Consider the following 17,402-nt stretch of genomic DNA (forward strand, 5'->3'; position numbering starts at 1 on the left):
TCCACAAGGATTCAAGGCACCAAAGAGCAAGTTCGATAGGAGAAGGGACCCCAGAGATCACCTTGACAACTTTAATGACCTGATAGAGCTGTGCCAGGTCAGTGACTTAGTGAAATGCCGATGTTTCGCGTCACCTTAGTCGGGGATGCCAAGAGGTGGTACAAATGACTCAAGGTGAACTCCATCAACTCTTGGCAACAATTTTTCGCGCTATATTTGTAGCAATTTCAGGTAAGGAGACAATTCGCAATGCCGCTCAACTACTTGAGCAACATTCATCAAGAGCGCGACGAATTGCTAACCTCGTATCTGACGAGGTTCCAAAACGAGCAGGCAAATGTCGCTAATGCCTCCGAAGAATCCATTCAGACGCTTCTGATAGCAGGGATCAGGCCTAACACGGAGCTATAGAGGGAGCTCCAGAGCGAAGACCATGTAAGCCTGGCTAAATTCTACCAAATGGCCGTAAAATACCAACAGGTAGAAAGCTCGTTAGCGCATTAACTGGAAGCTCAACGCGGGAGGTCTTAGACAAGAGACAAGATCACCCCTTTAATAAGCGTGGGGGCCAAGACTGAAGTGACAGGGATTGTAACATGTTCCTGAAGAAACTGAGAATGGATAACCGCAGTGACAAGCAATCTTTCCCGCGGTACGTAGAGTACACCCCTCCTACTCAAGACATCGCCCACATCTTTGAGGTATCCCAGGAGATGAAGAGGTTGCCCACTTCAGAAAGAATGAAGGGGGTTCTAGGGAGAAGAGATCGACAAAAATATTGCTGGTATCACAGGGATGTGGGGCACAATACGAATGATTTCTGGGCTTTGAAGGACGCCATCGAGGACCTGATAAGAAGAGGTAATTTAAAAGAGTTTGTTAAGATAGAACCACCTCGAGAGAATCCTGGTGAGCAAAGTAACCCGGTCCCAAGCCAGATACAGACCCCCGGTCAGTAGGTTCCGCCAAATCCCAACGAGGTATTTGTGAACATAATCTACGAAGGATCGGATATAACGGGAAGCTCGAGGTGAGCCTATGAGTAGTACGCTTGGGAGGCTAAAACGAACTCATCCCCTAAATAATGAGCTGCGAACAGAAGCCACCCAAGCTGCCCAAACAGGAAAGTGAGGTCGTGGGGTTCACAGTCGACGAGTGTGAAACATCCCCTCGTCACAATCATGACGCGATTGTAATCGTAGCAAGGATTGACAATATGAGAGTATTAAGGGTCATGGTTGACAATGGGAGTGCAGCGAACATTATTTTCTTGGGAGCCTTCGGAGAAATGGGATTCACAGAAAGGAATCCGTGAGCTTCCATTCGCCTCTCAATGGGTTCACCGAGGACAGCCTAGTTGTCAAAGGTATTATCGACCTCTCCGTAACTATGGGGACCGAACCAAAGTTCAGAACTGTGATGGCCAAATTCCCAGTGGTGGACTGCCCGACCACATATAACGTCATCCTTGGAAGGCCAATCTTGGATGATTTGAGCGTAGTTACGTTAATACGCTGCTAAGCAATGAGTTTTCTGACTCACGGGGGAGTCGCGAGAGTCTGGAGCTGCTCCAAAGAATCACAAGAATGTTATAATCGGGCCATAAGCACTGCATAGAAATGGCCGCATCCAAAGACCATGATCATCACAGAATCCAATCCAAGCCCTAGACCATTAGAAGACTCCATTGATCCTCGCAGTCACAAAGAAGAGTCTGCAATGAGACCGACTGAGGAGGTGATAGGAGTAAGTGTTAGCGAGGAGGATCCGACTCGTATACTAATGATAGGCACAAATTTGAGTAGAGTGATGGCCAATAAACTGGTTGAGTTCCTGAAGAAGAACCTTGGCATATTCGCGTGGGTGCATGTTGATATGGTTGGGATCAGCCTTGAAATGATATGCTACAGGTTAAACCTTGACTTAGAGGCTCGGCCCATAAGACAGAAAAAAATGGTCATTGATGCAGAGTGCTCTCAAGTGCTCAAAGATGAAGTCGATAAGCTTCTAGAAATCAACTTCATCAGAGAAGTTAGGTATCTGAATTGGCTCGCCAACCTAGTCCTAGTCAAGAAGCCGAATGTCAAGTGGCAAACTTGCGTCGACTTCACGGATCTAAACAAAGCCTGTCCGAAAGACAACTTTCCACTACCACGGATCGATTAGCTTGTAGATCGATGGCGGGAAACACACTACGCAGCTTTATAGACGCGTTCTTGGGATACAACCAGATCCTGATGTATCAACTCGACGAAGAGCATACTTCTTTTATTACTGACCGTGGGCTTTATTATTATAAGGTTATGTCATTTGGCCTTAAGCTGGCACAACCTACCAGGGCTTAATGAACAAGATGTTCGCTAATCAAATCGGCCACTCCATGGAAGTATACATTCGCCAAAAGTCATATTGAGCACCTAGGGGAAATGTTCAACATCCTCAGAAAGTATTAGATAAAGCTCAATCCATTGAAGTGTGCTTTTGGAGTGAGCTTTGGAAAATTCTTGGGTTTTTTCGTTAACCAATGGGGCATAGAAGCTAACCCGGAGAAGATTCAGGCTTTGCTCGACATGAAAAGCCCGACTGGCATTAAACAGGTACAGAATCTGACTGGACGTGTGGCCGCGCTCAACAGATTCGTTTCCCGAGCCACGGACATGTGTTTACCATTTTTTGAAACCTTTAAGGGGAAGAAAGGTTTCAAGTGGATTGAGGAGTGTGAGAAAGCCTTCTAGGAGCTGAAAGAACACCTTGAGCAGCCCTTCTTGTTGTCAAAGCCCATCTAGGGTGAGTCATTACTACTATATCTATCGGTATCTAAATCCGTCGTCAGCGCAACGTTGGTACGCGAAGAGGGAGGAATACAATGGCTCGTGTACTATGTGAGCAAGAGGCTACTCGACATCGAGACAAGATACCTGGAGATGGAAAAGCTCGCATATGCCCTTGTTGTTACCGCTAGGAAATTGAGACCCTACTTCCAAGCACACTCCATCCATGTGCTAACAAACTTCTCTTTAAAGAAGATAAGCAGAAGCCCGAGACATCAAGTAGATTGATCCAGTGGACAATGGAGATGAGCCAACATGACATTAAGTATGTCTTGAGGACATTGATCAAAGGCCAAACAGTGGTAGATTTTATATCCGAGTTGTTAGCTAGACACCAAGCCAAACCCGCCAGAGATAGATACGTCGGAAGGGATCAAGCAACAGACACCTAAGAGCAACAACTTATGGCTATGGACTCTGTATATAGATGGCTCCTCGAATGAGAAGGGAGTAGGAACGGGCATCTTGCTCGAAAGTCTAGAGGGAGATCCAATCAGAGCCACAGTAAGGTTTGGTTTCAACGCCTCCAATAACGAAGCTGAATATGAGGCATTGCTAGCAAGTCTTTGTCTCGCCAGAGAAATGGGGGCAGAGTCCATCAAGGTCTACAGTGACTCGTAGCTCGTTGTCCATTAGGTTACCGGGGAGTACCAGGCAAAAGAAGACAGGATGGCATCTTACCTCCAACAAGTGGAGACCAAGCTCGGTCCGTTTAGATCCTTCACTATCCACCAGATCCCAAGGGAGAGAAACTCGCAGGTAGATGCATTAGCTCACCTGGCCTCTGCTATGAATAATGAGAATGTCGATTCAATCCTGGTCAAATTCCTCCCGAAATCAAGCATCTCCACTTCGCAAGATCCGGTGTTAGCCTCTGGTTAAAGGTATAGCTGGATGGATGCCATCATCGCCTACTTGAAGGATGACACACTTGAACCGAAGCTAGAACACTCAGCACAAAAATAGCATGATACATGCTCGTCAATAATAAATTGTACAAAAGAGGCTTCAACGTGCCATTTCTGTAATGTATTGACCACGAAGATGCAAATTATGTCCTAAGGGAGATACATGAGGGCATTTGTGGAAACCACGCATGGGGCAGATCGCTAGCTTACAAGGTGCTCCACTAGGGATACTATTGGTCGATAGTTTACGATGCCGCGGCAGATTACATCCACAGATGTGATAGATGCTAGAGATTTACAGACATTCCGCGAGCTCCCTCGCAAGAATTGACCACTCTGACAAGCCCTTAGCCATTCGCGATCTAGGGAATCGACCTTATTGGCCCATTGCCTCAAGGAAAAAGGGGCGTTAAGTTTGCTGTCGTTGCCGTAGACTACTTTACCAAGTGGGTGGAGGCCAAGCCATTGGCGACAATAACGTCAAAGAAGTTGAAATATTGTGTCTACAAAAGCATCATTTGTCTGTTTGGAATCCCCCACATAATAATAACCGACAATGGGAAATAGTTCGACAGCGAAGACTTCAGGACTTTCTGTGAATGGCTCGGCATCAAAAAGAGTTTCATAGCCGTCTACTAACCTCAGGCTAACAGACAAGTTGAAGCTGTGAATAAAGTGATCAAACACACCATAAAGAAAAAACTCGATGACCATAAAGGAAGGTGGACCGACGAGCTACCAAAAGCCTTATGGTCTTATAGGACAACTGCCAGGAGCTCTACGGGAGAGACTCCATTTTCCTTGTCTTATGGGTGTGAAGCAATGGTCCCAATTGAAGTGGGAATTAGTTTGTTCCGGAGAGAAATCTTTGAGGAAGAAGCCAACGAAGATCTGCTTCACCTGAGGTTAGATCTGATCGAAAAACATCGGACTAAATCCTAGTTAAGGCTCGCCTCTTATCAGCAACGGGTCAGGTGGCACTTTAACACCAAAGTCAGAAATAGGGACTTTGAAGTGAGTGACCTAGTTCTGAGAAAGGTCGTCCAGGGTACCCAAAACCCGAACTTGGGGGCACTGGGACCTAGGTGGGAAGGTCTCTTCAGAATTTCCAAAAAGCTCGCCCCATGATCTTTCCACCTAGAATGCCTCAACGGCGAAGCAATAATGCGAGCTTGGAGCACCGAGCACCTGTGAAGGTATTACCAATAAGTAGCTCGGGTTCTATTTATTTCTGTCGCCTATGTTCGTTGTAAGGCTGTTTACGACCAAAACACTTTATCAATAAGAGAAATATTATTCAGTACTTGCTTTGTTCATAATTTACATTTTAGAATTCGTCCACAATTAAGTACCGATCGATAAATCATGACCTACATGATAAAATTAAAAAAAAAAAAAAAAAAAGACTCGGAGTCAAGAGTTTTGGAAAGGCAGCTTACTTCGAAAAAGCCATGCCAAAATCCAACTATTTGAGGATAAAATATCCTAAGTCGATGAAGTTAAACTTGAGTTTTAAATCAAGGAAAAAACATGTCGAAGGAAATCGGCTCTAAGCTGGCGACCAAAGAACTCGAAAGGGACAGTAAAATCTACAATTGAAGTTTAATCAGATTTCCTCGTATAATTCAGGGTTGAAAATCCCATGTCGACAAAGTTAAACTTGGAAATTTCCAAGAAAAAGCACGTCGGAAAAAATCGGCCCTAAGCTGGTGATGAAGGCCCGAAGAGGACTACGAGTCCAAAATCAATGCCAAACATCGCATAAAGGTTTATTCACAAAAAATCTGAAAAGCTCCCAGAGAAGCGAACTACGCATGACTTGGGGAAAAATTCAAAAAGTCCGATTAAGACAAATTAAATGACTCCGCAGAAACCATTGCTCGAACAAGAGATGTTTAAAAATGTTATTTCATTGACCAAAAGGTTTGATTACATTCGGGCAATATATATATAAAAAAAAAACAACAACAAAACAAGAAAAAGACTAAGGGTCTTTAGGTCGATGGGCGAGCAGGGTGTTCATCCTTAACTTCATGTTCGGAAACCTCGCTTGGAAGGACTATGGTATGAGGATCCGAGTCTTCGACCTCCAACTTGGGACCAACCTCCTCGCCACCCTCTACGGTCTCTTCCTGTCCCTCGTTGGCATCCCCGGAGTCATCCAAGTACACATAGGTCATCCCTTGGGCCTCGACCTTTATCCTTTCGACCTCCTTCTGATAGGCACGCGGGAGGAAGGAAAAGTCGATTGTTGGATGAGCCTCCCATAACCTCTGCACAAGGAAGACCAATGTTTCCCAAGATTGGGTGGTGACGGCTTCGTCCAGCTCCTCAATCCTAAGCCTGAGTTGCTTGACCTCAGCTTCGACATTTTGTCGACCTACCGTTTCCTGGGTGAGGTCGAGAAAAGCCTGCTCGAACTTGGCCTCCCAGCTCGTTGCTGCTTTTTGGGTCGAAGAGAGCTCATAGTTTAGCTTGTTGTTGGCTCCTCGCTGTTGAGCCAAACTCTGATCAGCCTCCGCTGCCTTGGCTTCAGCCTTGTTACGAGCAGCCTTGCTCGCCTAGAGTTTGTCGAGGAACTCCCTTTCCTTGACCCCAAAGGCCGTAATTTCCTTTCTGAGGCATTCAAGCCCGGCTTGCCTTGCCTCGTTCTCTTTCTCCGCTACCTCGGCTCTGGCCAAAGTGTCCTCCTTTACCGTCTCCGCGAGCAACCATCCCTTATGAGTTCCCTCCAAGGTTTGACCGCATTCTTTATATAAGAGTCGGCTCGCCATGGCAGCCTAAAAACTTGCAAGAAAGTCTACCACGACGACAAGAGAGTAATGGCAAGAGAAAAGCAAGAAGGTGGAAGAATTCTCAGAATAGTTGTTCTGAATATTAGCCACCTTTTATAGTGGTTTTTGCATGGAAGACGAAAGAGCGAAGTTCAATCTCGACCATTGAATCACAATCAATCCTAGCCCTTCATTCGTCGAGCGATCTCAGCCCTTGGACATGGCCACGTGTAGACCATCCACGAGGTGCGACAAACCTTCAGAAATGATAATCGTCGCCACACGACATCTCAACTTCGCGCATGAACAGCTGTCATCAACCATGCGCGACGAAACTTAACTGATAAAGGCTGCTGCATTTAATGCGACACGACCACATGAAAATTACATGTATACCCTGACTTTTTGTATTTTGAGTTTTGACAAGTGGCACAGGTAATAATGTCCAAGTGTGAAGAACGTTGACTAGATGTAAGATCGACTGTGGAAGCCCGATCGAGCATACTCTCAGAGACTCACTACTAAAGCCGAGCTTGGTGTTAGATTGAGCGATAGTCTCCGAAGCCCGAAACAAGCATCAAACACTATGGGACAAATGTTATGTGTGGTTTTCCGTCAAGCTCGGGTCGACGCGAGAATATAGCTCAACCCAGAATGACCTTGGTGACTATGATTGATCGACCCAACATAAGCTCATCGAGCCATAGCTCGACCCATCACAAGCTAGTTGCGGAGAACCCGAATGATCATTCAATCAATTCCAGATAACTTCAAATCCCATATATTACGGGAATGATCAGATTAACAGCAATCTTTGCGTAATCTTATGTAAATCTTGTATATATATCAACTAAAACGATGAGGAAAGGGATACAAATTCTAGTTTAGAAGTTATATTGTAAGCTTTCACGGCAAATAAGCACAACACAGTGGACGTAGGCTGTTAATCTTCACCGAACCACTTTAAAAGTCCTTATTGCCATTTATTTTCTAGCATTTTTGCTTACTCATAGCTGATTACCCATAATCACACACACATCTGTTTCGATCCCAACAAGTCGATCAGATCTCACTGGTTGGTGCAGATTTCTGTATCAACACATGGCTTTATGAAATTTTACCTTTTATATATAGTGTCATTTTGGCTTTATTCTTTACGTTTAATAATTTTTAGAAGATAACAACACACGATTGCGATATAATTTAATATTTATTTTTCCTATGGCCCGACGCTGCCCACCACTTCCAATTTTTTTTTTTTTTAATTTTCAAAATTTTATTTGAAAAATGTATTATTATGTATTTGAATTCTTTTAAACATTTAAATAATTTAATGTTTTAAATAATCATATTTTATTAAATAATTAATTGAATATTTAATACAATGTTGCACCAAATACAAGATAATATTAAATTTAATCAAATCCTGTTTTACCCAATTCACTCTAATTTTGAGAATCTTGACAATAATAACAAAATAAATAAATAAAAAGATCCGGCTATTTTAAGTAGTAGGGCTTCATATTTGATATTTATTTGTATTTGGATCAAACTTGCAATAATAGATGAAAGAAAAAAAAAATTGGAGTTTCTTGGAAAATTTTTTCATATCACAGGATGTTTTGATTGAAAGATTTTAAACCTAATTAATAAAACTTGACTATTTAATCTTTAAATTACACATAACATGAGATGGTCGAAAAGTAAATTTTTTGAACCCTTTTGCAAGGTGAAATTCGGTCTACTTATAATAAAACTTTTCCCAAGTTTAATAGAACAAAAACAAAATTAAGTAGCAAACGAGTAATACAACAGTTTCTAGCTGATAAACCATGTTTGAGGTGAATCGATGCGAAGTCCATTTGACTGGGCCAGGAAACAAGCAGCGGCTCAATAATTCAGTTTTAAATTAGAAAAAAGGCATTATTTTTCACCTTATTTTCTTTGGGTTGTCTTTATTTCTTTATTTATGGAATTGCTTGTTTACTTTGGTCATCGATCTCTTATTTTATTTGGAGTGTCGTGGGAATAATACCGAGCTTTTCAACTGGAGGTATAGGAAATGATTTATTGACGACAATAATACTATACTTACAAAGATTTCTATACAAAGTGAGGTGGTAAAAAATGAATGGAAGAGTGAAACAAAAAGTCAAACTCATTAAATTCATTCTTCCATTCATTTTTTGCCACATCACTTTGTATAGAGATCTTTGTAAAATTTATTTGTAAGTGTAGTATTACTCTATTGACGATGCCTCATTTCGGTAAATAAAATCTACAAACGATTACTGATTTAGACAAAACCTCCGGGTTCAATTTCAATCTTCAACCTCCATTTTATGTTTTAAACTCACTTAACTAATTTCGTTAATCTTTGGTGGGAAAATTCTAAAATACTGGAGTCTGGAAGTAGAAATTGATTTTGGAACAATTAGAAGCTTGTTTGTGAATCAAAAAACCCAAGATCAGGCTCAAGTTTGAAGCTTGAAATTACTTTTGATTAGTGGAGTGGTTTGATAGAGACTCTTAGATGTATTACTCGAGAGATCTTGATTTTGAGTCTCTTTTTTATTGCTAATAGGGATAGTCATTAGAATTCTTATCTGACTGGTAATTCTAGGTTCTTGGGAGATTACTTTTAAAGTACACGTAAAATTGACCCAAACACCCAAGTCATTAAAAAACAAACAAAAATTTGAAGCTTGATTAGAACATCGGGCAGTGACGATTAAAGTAGATATATAAGTGAAACTTGAATGCAAATAATTTAATTTAAGCATGTGGTATCATGCATGTTTTGACATTACTTATTACAAGTCAGCAAAGCTCTGAATAGGAGAGAGCTTTTTCACCCAATGCTTTGAGTGTTGTGCAATGCTTTTATTAAATTTTACTTTTCTTATAGAAAAGAAATGGCAACGGTAAGTTTTTAATGGGTTTAGCCGTTTAGCAATCAGTAAAGATATGGAGCAAAAGGTTGGCTTTGGTAAAGCAACGGTTGGATTCTGCAAAATCAAAACTATTGTTGTCTCTCCGTACTTGTCTTTTCCAGAGTTATCATTGAATTTCTCCTATACCAATAAGTTGCTGTACTTACTCCGCGTGTGCCAAGAATTATGTTTGTCTCAGCCCTCAGGTACGGCAATTGCCACTGTAACTCGCCGGAAAAGTGAATGCAAACTGTACGTCTGTGACATTATCCGGTGGAACTAAATGTTTAACTGGCTATTACAAAAGAACTAATTAAAACCCCATTCCATTTGAACAAGAAAGATGGTTTCATGAGTATCATAAAGAACAATAAAATATGATTCAGCTTAGTGAAACCACTACTATTTTACACTAAAGTCTATAATATTCCAATTCACAAATAAAAATACACGTGATTTAGTAGTAGAAATATTCTTTTATCTCCATTTTGATCACTTCTTTGTTTCTTCTGCTGCTGGCTTGGACTCCTCAGGTGGTGGAGGTGGAGGTGGTGGTGCTGCAGCTGGGACTCCACCGTCAATGCAACTCCGGCACTTTTTTTCAACCCAACCTTCAATGTCATTCTCTCCATTGCCACCAAAATGTCTTCCACCGCAAAGCCTAGCAATGATCCCTGCAATAACGCCTATGATGGTAATCACTGCTAGCACGACCACAAGTGTTTCAATCGATCTGTGAGTGTAACGGCTCGCCTCTGCTCCTGCATGCGCTGTCTCTACTACCGGCGGCGTCATCTCATCTTTTAAGCTTGCCTTTAAAGTACCCATATGAAGGTTGCTGAAAAATAAATGCTGAAAGAGAGTTGAAACTACAATAAAAGGATGTTTCTAGAAGAGGAAAAATACAACTTGAGAGTGAAAAGAACAGAGAAATAATGGGTAGAAAAGAGAATGTGTTTGTGTTAAGAGGTGAGGAGACAGATTGAGGCTGCAAGAAGCAAAAAAAAAAAAAAACTAAGGGTAAATGACAGAAATGAGTTGAACACTAAAAGATTGAGTGTATCAAGAGAATGAGAAGATCATGAGAGTAAGAGAGAATGGAAGAATGTTTATATGAGCTTGAAGCAATAAAATGAAGCCAGTTTGCAAAATAATATGGAGAGGGAGAGAGAGATTTTAGCTTTGTTAAAAAGGTGGGAGAAACTTAAATAGGATTCCACTATTGAAAATGTATTTCATTTCTACTTTTGGGCCTTTGGCACCTTTGCATCTTTGTAATGTATGAGTATTTTTCACTTCTGTAATCTGTCTTTTGATATCTACTTTGGATTATTTTTATTGATTTAAGTTGGTGTGAATTTTGAGGTGAAAAAGAAATTAAGGAGTAGGCAAAGATTATTTTATTATATAAATGGTGAAAGGGTGCTTTTATTGGACGAGTCAGACTGAACCCAGGTGAAAAATCTTTGATTTCTTTTCCCTATTTGTCCTTAGTGATATCACATGTTAATGTCCCAAGAACCAAACTTAATATTTACGTATTCCTTTTTGAAACTACCCCACTTTGTCACTAGTCGTTTGCCATTATCCTGTCTCTTAGAAATGTGAGAACTTCAATCCCTCTCTCTCTCTCTCTCTCTCTCTCTCTCTCTCTCCATCTATCCCTATGTGACCACTCACAAGTTGGCTTTTTTGTCAATTAGTAAGCGAAATTGATAAGTATAAATGACCTAAATGAGTCATTTGGCTCATCCACTGACCTTTCATGGTGAACTTTCAGAAAGCAAGTCCTGACCACTCTGCCTGCACTGCACCATTTCGAGACTGTCGACGACCTGGAAACTTGCTTAAAATTTCATGTTTTTACTGAACAAAATCAGTAGATATTCAGGATACTAATCACCTGGTAGCTATTTAGTTAATGTCCTTAATGTTAAACAAATATTATTCTAAATTTTTAACAATCTGACAGCATTGTGTGGCCAGAAAATTTAATGGGTCTGTATGGAAAAGTACTTTCAGGAAGGCACAGTTTTGGGTATGACAATGAACATACAGGATGCTTAAATGCGCGTCAATTCATCGTTTCTGACAATTCAAGAGTTGGAAAAATATGTTTGAATTAATATTGGCAATTTAACGCACAGATTAGATGAGTAATGTTTTGATTTTCGCACAGGACTTTGATTTGCAGTTGAATGTTGAATGCAGCCCTGAGAAATTTGTATACATAGAGGAATCAAAATTATGGAGTTGATGAAGATTTTAGAATAATACAGACATAACTTCGATTTCCAATGCACATATAACATCGATTTACTTTTTTAATATTCAATCTTTTGGGATAGCTGATGAAAACACAGTTAAGTATTGCCTTGAGAAAGGGTATAGATTGCAGAGATTACCTATTTTATATTCTTAATTTTTAAATTAGGATGGTGGAGATATAAGAGAGAATGAAAAAGGAAGAAGATAATATTAGTGGGTTATTCATTAAAATTTTGAGAAATAAAGTTCAAATTTGGGCAGCCAGATGTTGGGCCGGGTGATGAGTCTTCAGCGTTGTTATACGAACAGACTGAGGGTATTGAGTAATGTAGGTAAGAGGATAAGTTACTTTTATTTGGGCTTTTGTTGGGCTCTAGACATATAGGAAATTAGGAATATATTAAGAAAGCAGTGTACTTAATACAATATGTAGTGGATTTAGGAGGTGTTTGTCTGAGCTTATGAAAATTAGCTTATAAGCATTAAAATTTAAGCAATTACGTGTTTGATTAAAGCACTTATAAGTGACTGATAAGTAGTTGACGTGTTTGGTAAAAAGTGACTTATAATTCTTTATTATAAATAACTAAAAGGGTATTACATATTTATCAAAAATAAATTAATTAAATTAATTTTTTACTATAATATTATCAAAAAATACCAATATCCCAAGTTTTTAGATTCTTTATACAAAATAAACTAATGAACAAATATAATGAATTATAATTATATTCAAAAAAAATAATTTCAATCAAAATATTCGATTCATGTCTCAATTGAATCATATTATCCATTCAATTTGCATATGAGAATAACTACATGGTACAAATTTCAGTTGCAATCAAATCACGCATACCCATCCAATAAGCAATATTTTCACCATTGGTAAAAGCATTATCTCCATCTGACGAGAGTGCTCCATCTCCATCTAATGAAGACATATATGTTTCATTCTCAGCTACTTGAAAAGCCATGTTGGTGGGTTCTTTTTTCTAATGTAGTTGTGGATTGCCATAGTCGCAAGACAATATTCGTTTAGTGTCAATATGGAAGGTAGGTATATCTCTCAAAATAGATCAACGTGCTTTCCACACACCAAAAGTTCGTTCAACAATATTTCAGCACGACGAATGTAGATAATTGAATTTTTCTTCTTTCCAGTTGGTGCACGTAATTGCTGTTTGAGCACGTCGAAAATCTTCCAAGTGATATCTTACATTTTCTCCTTTGTATGGACTCATATACCACGTATGGGGATTTCAGCATCTACCAATAATATTTTTGCCGTTGGATGGGGAAATCCTAATTCTCTGCGGAGTGCCTCAGAAAATATGCGACAATCAGTGCAGCACCTTCCCTCCCATCCAGCCCATGCAAATGTAAAACACATATTAAAATCTACTACTGCAAGAATATTTTGAGTAGGATACCCTTTACGTCCAATGTAAGGTATTTCTTCCCCCCGAGGCAATTTAGCTTTCACATGTGTGCCATCTAATGCTCCAATACAATCCTATTAACATGAAAAAATATAAAAATTACTACTTCATACAATTATAATCATGAATCAAATTAATAATAATAGTTTGAAAAAATATATATTGCATAATAATCGTTACTTACATCGAAAGGTTTGTATTTTGGATTTTGTGGTTTGTGAAATTCCTTTCCTCCATTGTATTGTGGATGTGGTCTAATAATATCTTTAGCTAAAAGAAGTAAAGCAATCAACACCCTATGGAAATGGTTATGAATGGATTCACCAGAATGATTGAATATTTCTTGAATCAATCTATTCCCGCAATTGTGAGCACAAATCATCAAGAATATGCCTACTTCCTCATATATCGACATCCCTCGTGTGGGCTTCAAACCATATTTATTGGTTAAATCATGACATAAATCAAGGAAGACAGATTTTGTCAAGCGAAAATCTTGATAACAACGATTTTCATTCCCTTCCAATATTTCTTGGATCAACATGTGATCAGTTCTTATAGAAGTACGACATGGGATTTTATCAATGTAATTTGTATAATATAAAATAATGCACTTAACTGTGATCTCACAAATAGTCATCCAACTACGATTTTTGTTCTTCCCATTGACTCACCAAAGCTTGTAATTCATCCTCGTTATCGCTATGACCATCAACCACAAAATTGTAATCAGTAGAAACCAAATTTGAAATATCCCACGGCTCCATTAAACTAAAAAATAAAAAAATAATAGTCAAATATATGTCTTCAATAACAAAAAATAGAAAATAATAACAAATATCTTCATCGTAATGGTCACTCATCACAATTATCCAAACAAATCTATCATTCAACAAACAAGTTACTTTGTTTGAAACACAATAACATTAATAAAAATAAAAATGAAATGAACAAAGAATCCTAAGGATAAGACATAAAAGAAATAAAAGAAATGACTATGGACTCTTTCCCTCTGACTTCATGTAGTTATACTTCAGCCAATTCAAACGAACTTCATTACCATCATGATAAAAAAAGAGCTCTCTCATATCTTTCTTAGTAAAGAGGTTAGATGCATAAAAATAAAGAGGACTCGATATTTCAATTCCAAGCATCTTCTTTAGCATATCCATACATTCTGCTATTGTTGGTTCATGTTGCAACGAATTAGAAGATTCGGCAGTACTCTTATCACTAAGTATAGCAATAAGAGAATCTATATTCTCTTTCAATGATGATGCAACCGAGTTTTTCCCTTTCTTCATATTGTTATTGGATCCTCCAATTTTTCTTTTATTAAGAGATGAAGATGGGAATTTGATGGGGACATGTTCAAGTTCTTCTATATTTCTTCCTACCACATCATTGTCATCATCCCTTCCAAAATCAACATCAATTTCTTTATCTCTATTTTCACTCATTCCTAATGATTCACCTGCAAATTCATTTTCAATGTTGAGGGCATCAATTTGGCTAGGTGCCCATGCTCGATCACCAGTGGCAGTAATATAAGAAAACAAAGCATCATAGCGATACCATATTAATGACAAATCCTTGTTTTTAAATTTCTTATATTCTTTATTCACATGCAATGTTGTTAATTTAGAAAATTAGTGACATTTCAAACAATTAATATCAATTAAAAGAAAACATATATAAAAAAAAAAAAAAGCTGCAACTACCTTTATTTTATTATTCCACCATTTGTCATTAGCAATAATTGTTTTTCTCACATCATCCCAACCTAAACCTGTCTCCCCTCTCATCAATTGCTTGAAAAGAGTCTAATCTTTTTTCATGGCATCCCAATGATTTCTCATCTGCTTTCTATTATAATTAATACCAGTCCTTTCATTGAATGCCTTGATCAAATTGTTCCATCCAACAGAAGATAAATGACAATTTGGTCGATTTCCTTTTCTAATTTCTTCTTCGCAAAGTTCAATAAAATTAAGGTGGAGCATGTCATCCCATTTTGCTGATACTTGAGATTGTGTTACTTTTGTTGTACTTTTATCCATCTAAAATTTTAGATTGAAAGATGAGAAAACCATACAAGTCATTCACAATAAATGGATCAGAATTGCAAAACAAATTCTCTACTAAAGTGCAAACCAATCTACTGAAGGAATATTGAATCAAATATTAAGAAAAAATGGTCCCAATAGGATTGTTTCTAGTGGACATGCCCACACTTGATCATAAAACTATATCAATCCATGTTCAACAACATAATAGAAAATAATAAATCAAATTCATCACAAATTCAAAACTTTGAAGAATAAATAATATCAAAATCACAAAATTCCAACACTTAAAAAGCATAGTTTCGGCTCAATTAAACTCTAAAACCTTGACTTCAATGTGCAAGTCAAAATCAAGCAAATGGGTTATTGATAGAGACAACAGATGAAGAAAATAGGCAAAATAGTAATAAGTAACAGGGGACTACTGCTCAAAATATTATATTATTTGTAATAGAGTATGAGCATTAATTATAGAGACAAGTATTGGTTACGTTGATAATGCTTGTGATATGGAAGACAAGTATCTGGTTAATTGCTTTTTGTTTGTGCTCTACTGCTCTTTCTTGTCAATTATTGCGGTTTCAATCACATGATTCATTGACTGTACTATTATAGGCCCACAAAGCTTGAGGAATTGGGTGCTGCAGAAAGCAAATTACTTTAGTGGGTATCAGCAACGACTTGGTGCATTAATTATGCATTAACACTCTTTTTCTTCTTATTTTATGTATTCCGTGATAGAATTTCTTCTACGGCCTCCTATTGACAAAACATCTAAGCCGATTGAGAATACTGTTAAAGGCTTAAAGTTAACGAAACCCCCTTAGTACACTACTAAGAAAATTTGAAATCAGGCCTCATCAACTTTTAGTTTAAGTTGCTACACAAACTAATGCTTCTCTATTAATATCAATATTTAATAATATTTAATATGTTTTTTGTAATATCTTTGCTAATAATAATTTCTTAAATAATTTATATATCCAAAAAAAAAATATAATTAAAATATTTTAATTAATTTTTTAGTACACATAATTTAGTTTTATAGTTAAAATTACAAATATTATATTTGATGATAAATATTTATATTCACAGTATGAAAAAAAATATTTAAACTATTAAATCAGATTAAAATTAATGTTTAAATAATTAATTTATCTCCGTGATGATGAGAGTCCGGATTGATTCCTCGGGGGCATTAGCCCCTGCTTAACTCGGAATTAAATCATTCCAAGTGGATTTCAATGTCTTGTCTTGTTCCTAGCGAATGTTGCGTCAGATACTCAATGGTACGAAATTTTCTATTCACCTGAAAATGTCTAAGAAACAATGAACTCATCTGTTTCCAAGACAAAATTGATTCAGCGGGCAGCAATATGAACCATCTCTTCGCTCCCGCAACTAGAGTGACAACCAAATAACAGTATTTGGTTGAATCTTGGACCTCATGTGACTTGATGTAGTGCCATCAGGTTGTTAAAAACATCCAAGTGGTCTTGGGGATCACCTTTCCCATCAAAGGACTTCACATCAAGCATCCTGAATCGTGATGGGAGAGGTGCGTGAAGCCTAGTTAGTAAATATGGGTACGACAAAAAAAGGGTATGGGAATTTTACAGGTACGATACAGCAAATTGTGAAAAATATGTTTGTAAAAATTCGGTCATAAAATTCAAATACGGGAAAAATAAAGTACGGGTATATACGGGTTTAATAAGATACATTGTCAATAATACATTTTAAAAAATACGGTAATATCAATCCTAGTTTTAGCACTTTTCATGGGCCACTTAGTTAAAATCAATATAGCATTTCAAATGCAAAGTATTTAATTAACTAATAACCATTAGACCTAATAATATAACACAAATACACAATATATAACTGATTCAAATTATAGTCTCCAGACTCAAATACAATATGTAGTCAAGGTTCAATTATAGTCTCAAACCAAACACATAACAAAACCAAAATTTAAAGTCGAACTAGAGCTCCAAACAAATAAAATAAAAAATAATACAACCAAGATTCAAATTATAGTCTATAACAAAAACTCACAAAGTACATAAACAAACAATAACAACTCAAAAAAGAGCATCATCCAACCAAAAAATGTCATCATTATCCATCAAGTCATCCATGTAACCCTCAATTGTCGGTGTAGAATTAGCATCTTCATCCAT

The 17,402-nt window shown here is 37.8% G+C and overlaps 1 protein-coding gene across 1 annotated transcript; it reads right to left on the bottom strand.

Annotated features, from left to right (window-relative positions):
* Nucleotides 1–9,938: 9,938 nt before the first annotated feature.
* On the bottom strand, nt 9,939–10,424 carry LOC116129354. The gene has a single exon (XM_031415096.1). It carries the CDS (start codon nt 10,272–10,274, stop codon nt 9,939–9,941), a length of 336 nt encoding a protein of 111 aa, XP_031270956.1. The 5' UTR covers nt 10,275–10,424.
* Between the last annotated feature and the right edge of the window lie 6,978 nt (nt 10,425–17,402).

This window comes from Pistacia vera, unplaced genomic scaffold (assembly GCF_008641045.1).
Source record: "Pistacia vera cultivar Batoury unplaced genomic scaffold, PisVer_v2 Contig211, whole genome shotgun sequence".
Taxonomy (NCBI): Eukaryota; Viridiplantae; Streptophyta; class Magnoliopsida; order Sapindales; family Anacardiaceae; genus Pistacia; species Pistacia vera.

Bases quoted from the DNA above. Each gene is read 5' to 3' on its own strand.
- LOC116129354 (XM_031415096.1), bottom strand. From the start codon at position 10,274: ATGGGTACTTTAAAGGCAAGCTTAAAAGATGAGATGACGCCGCCGGTA.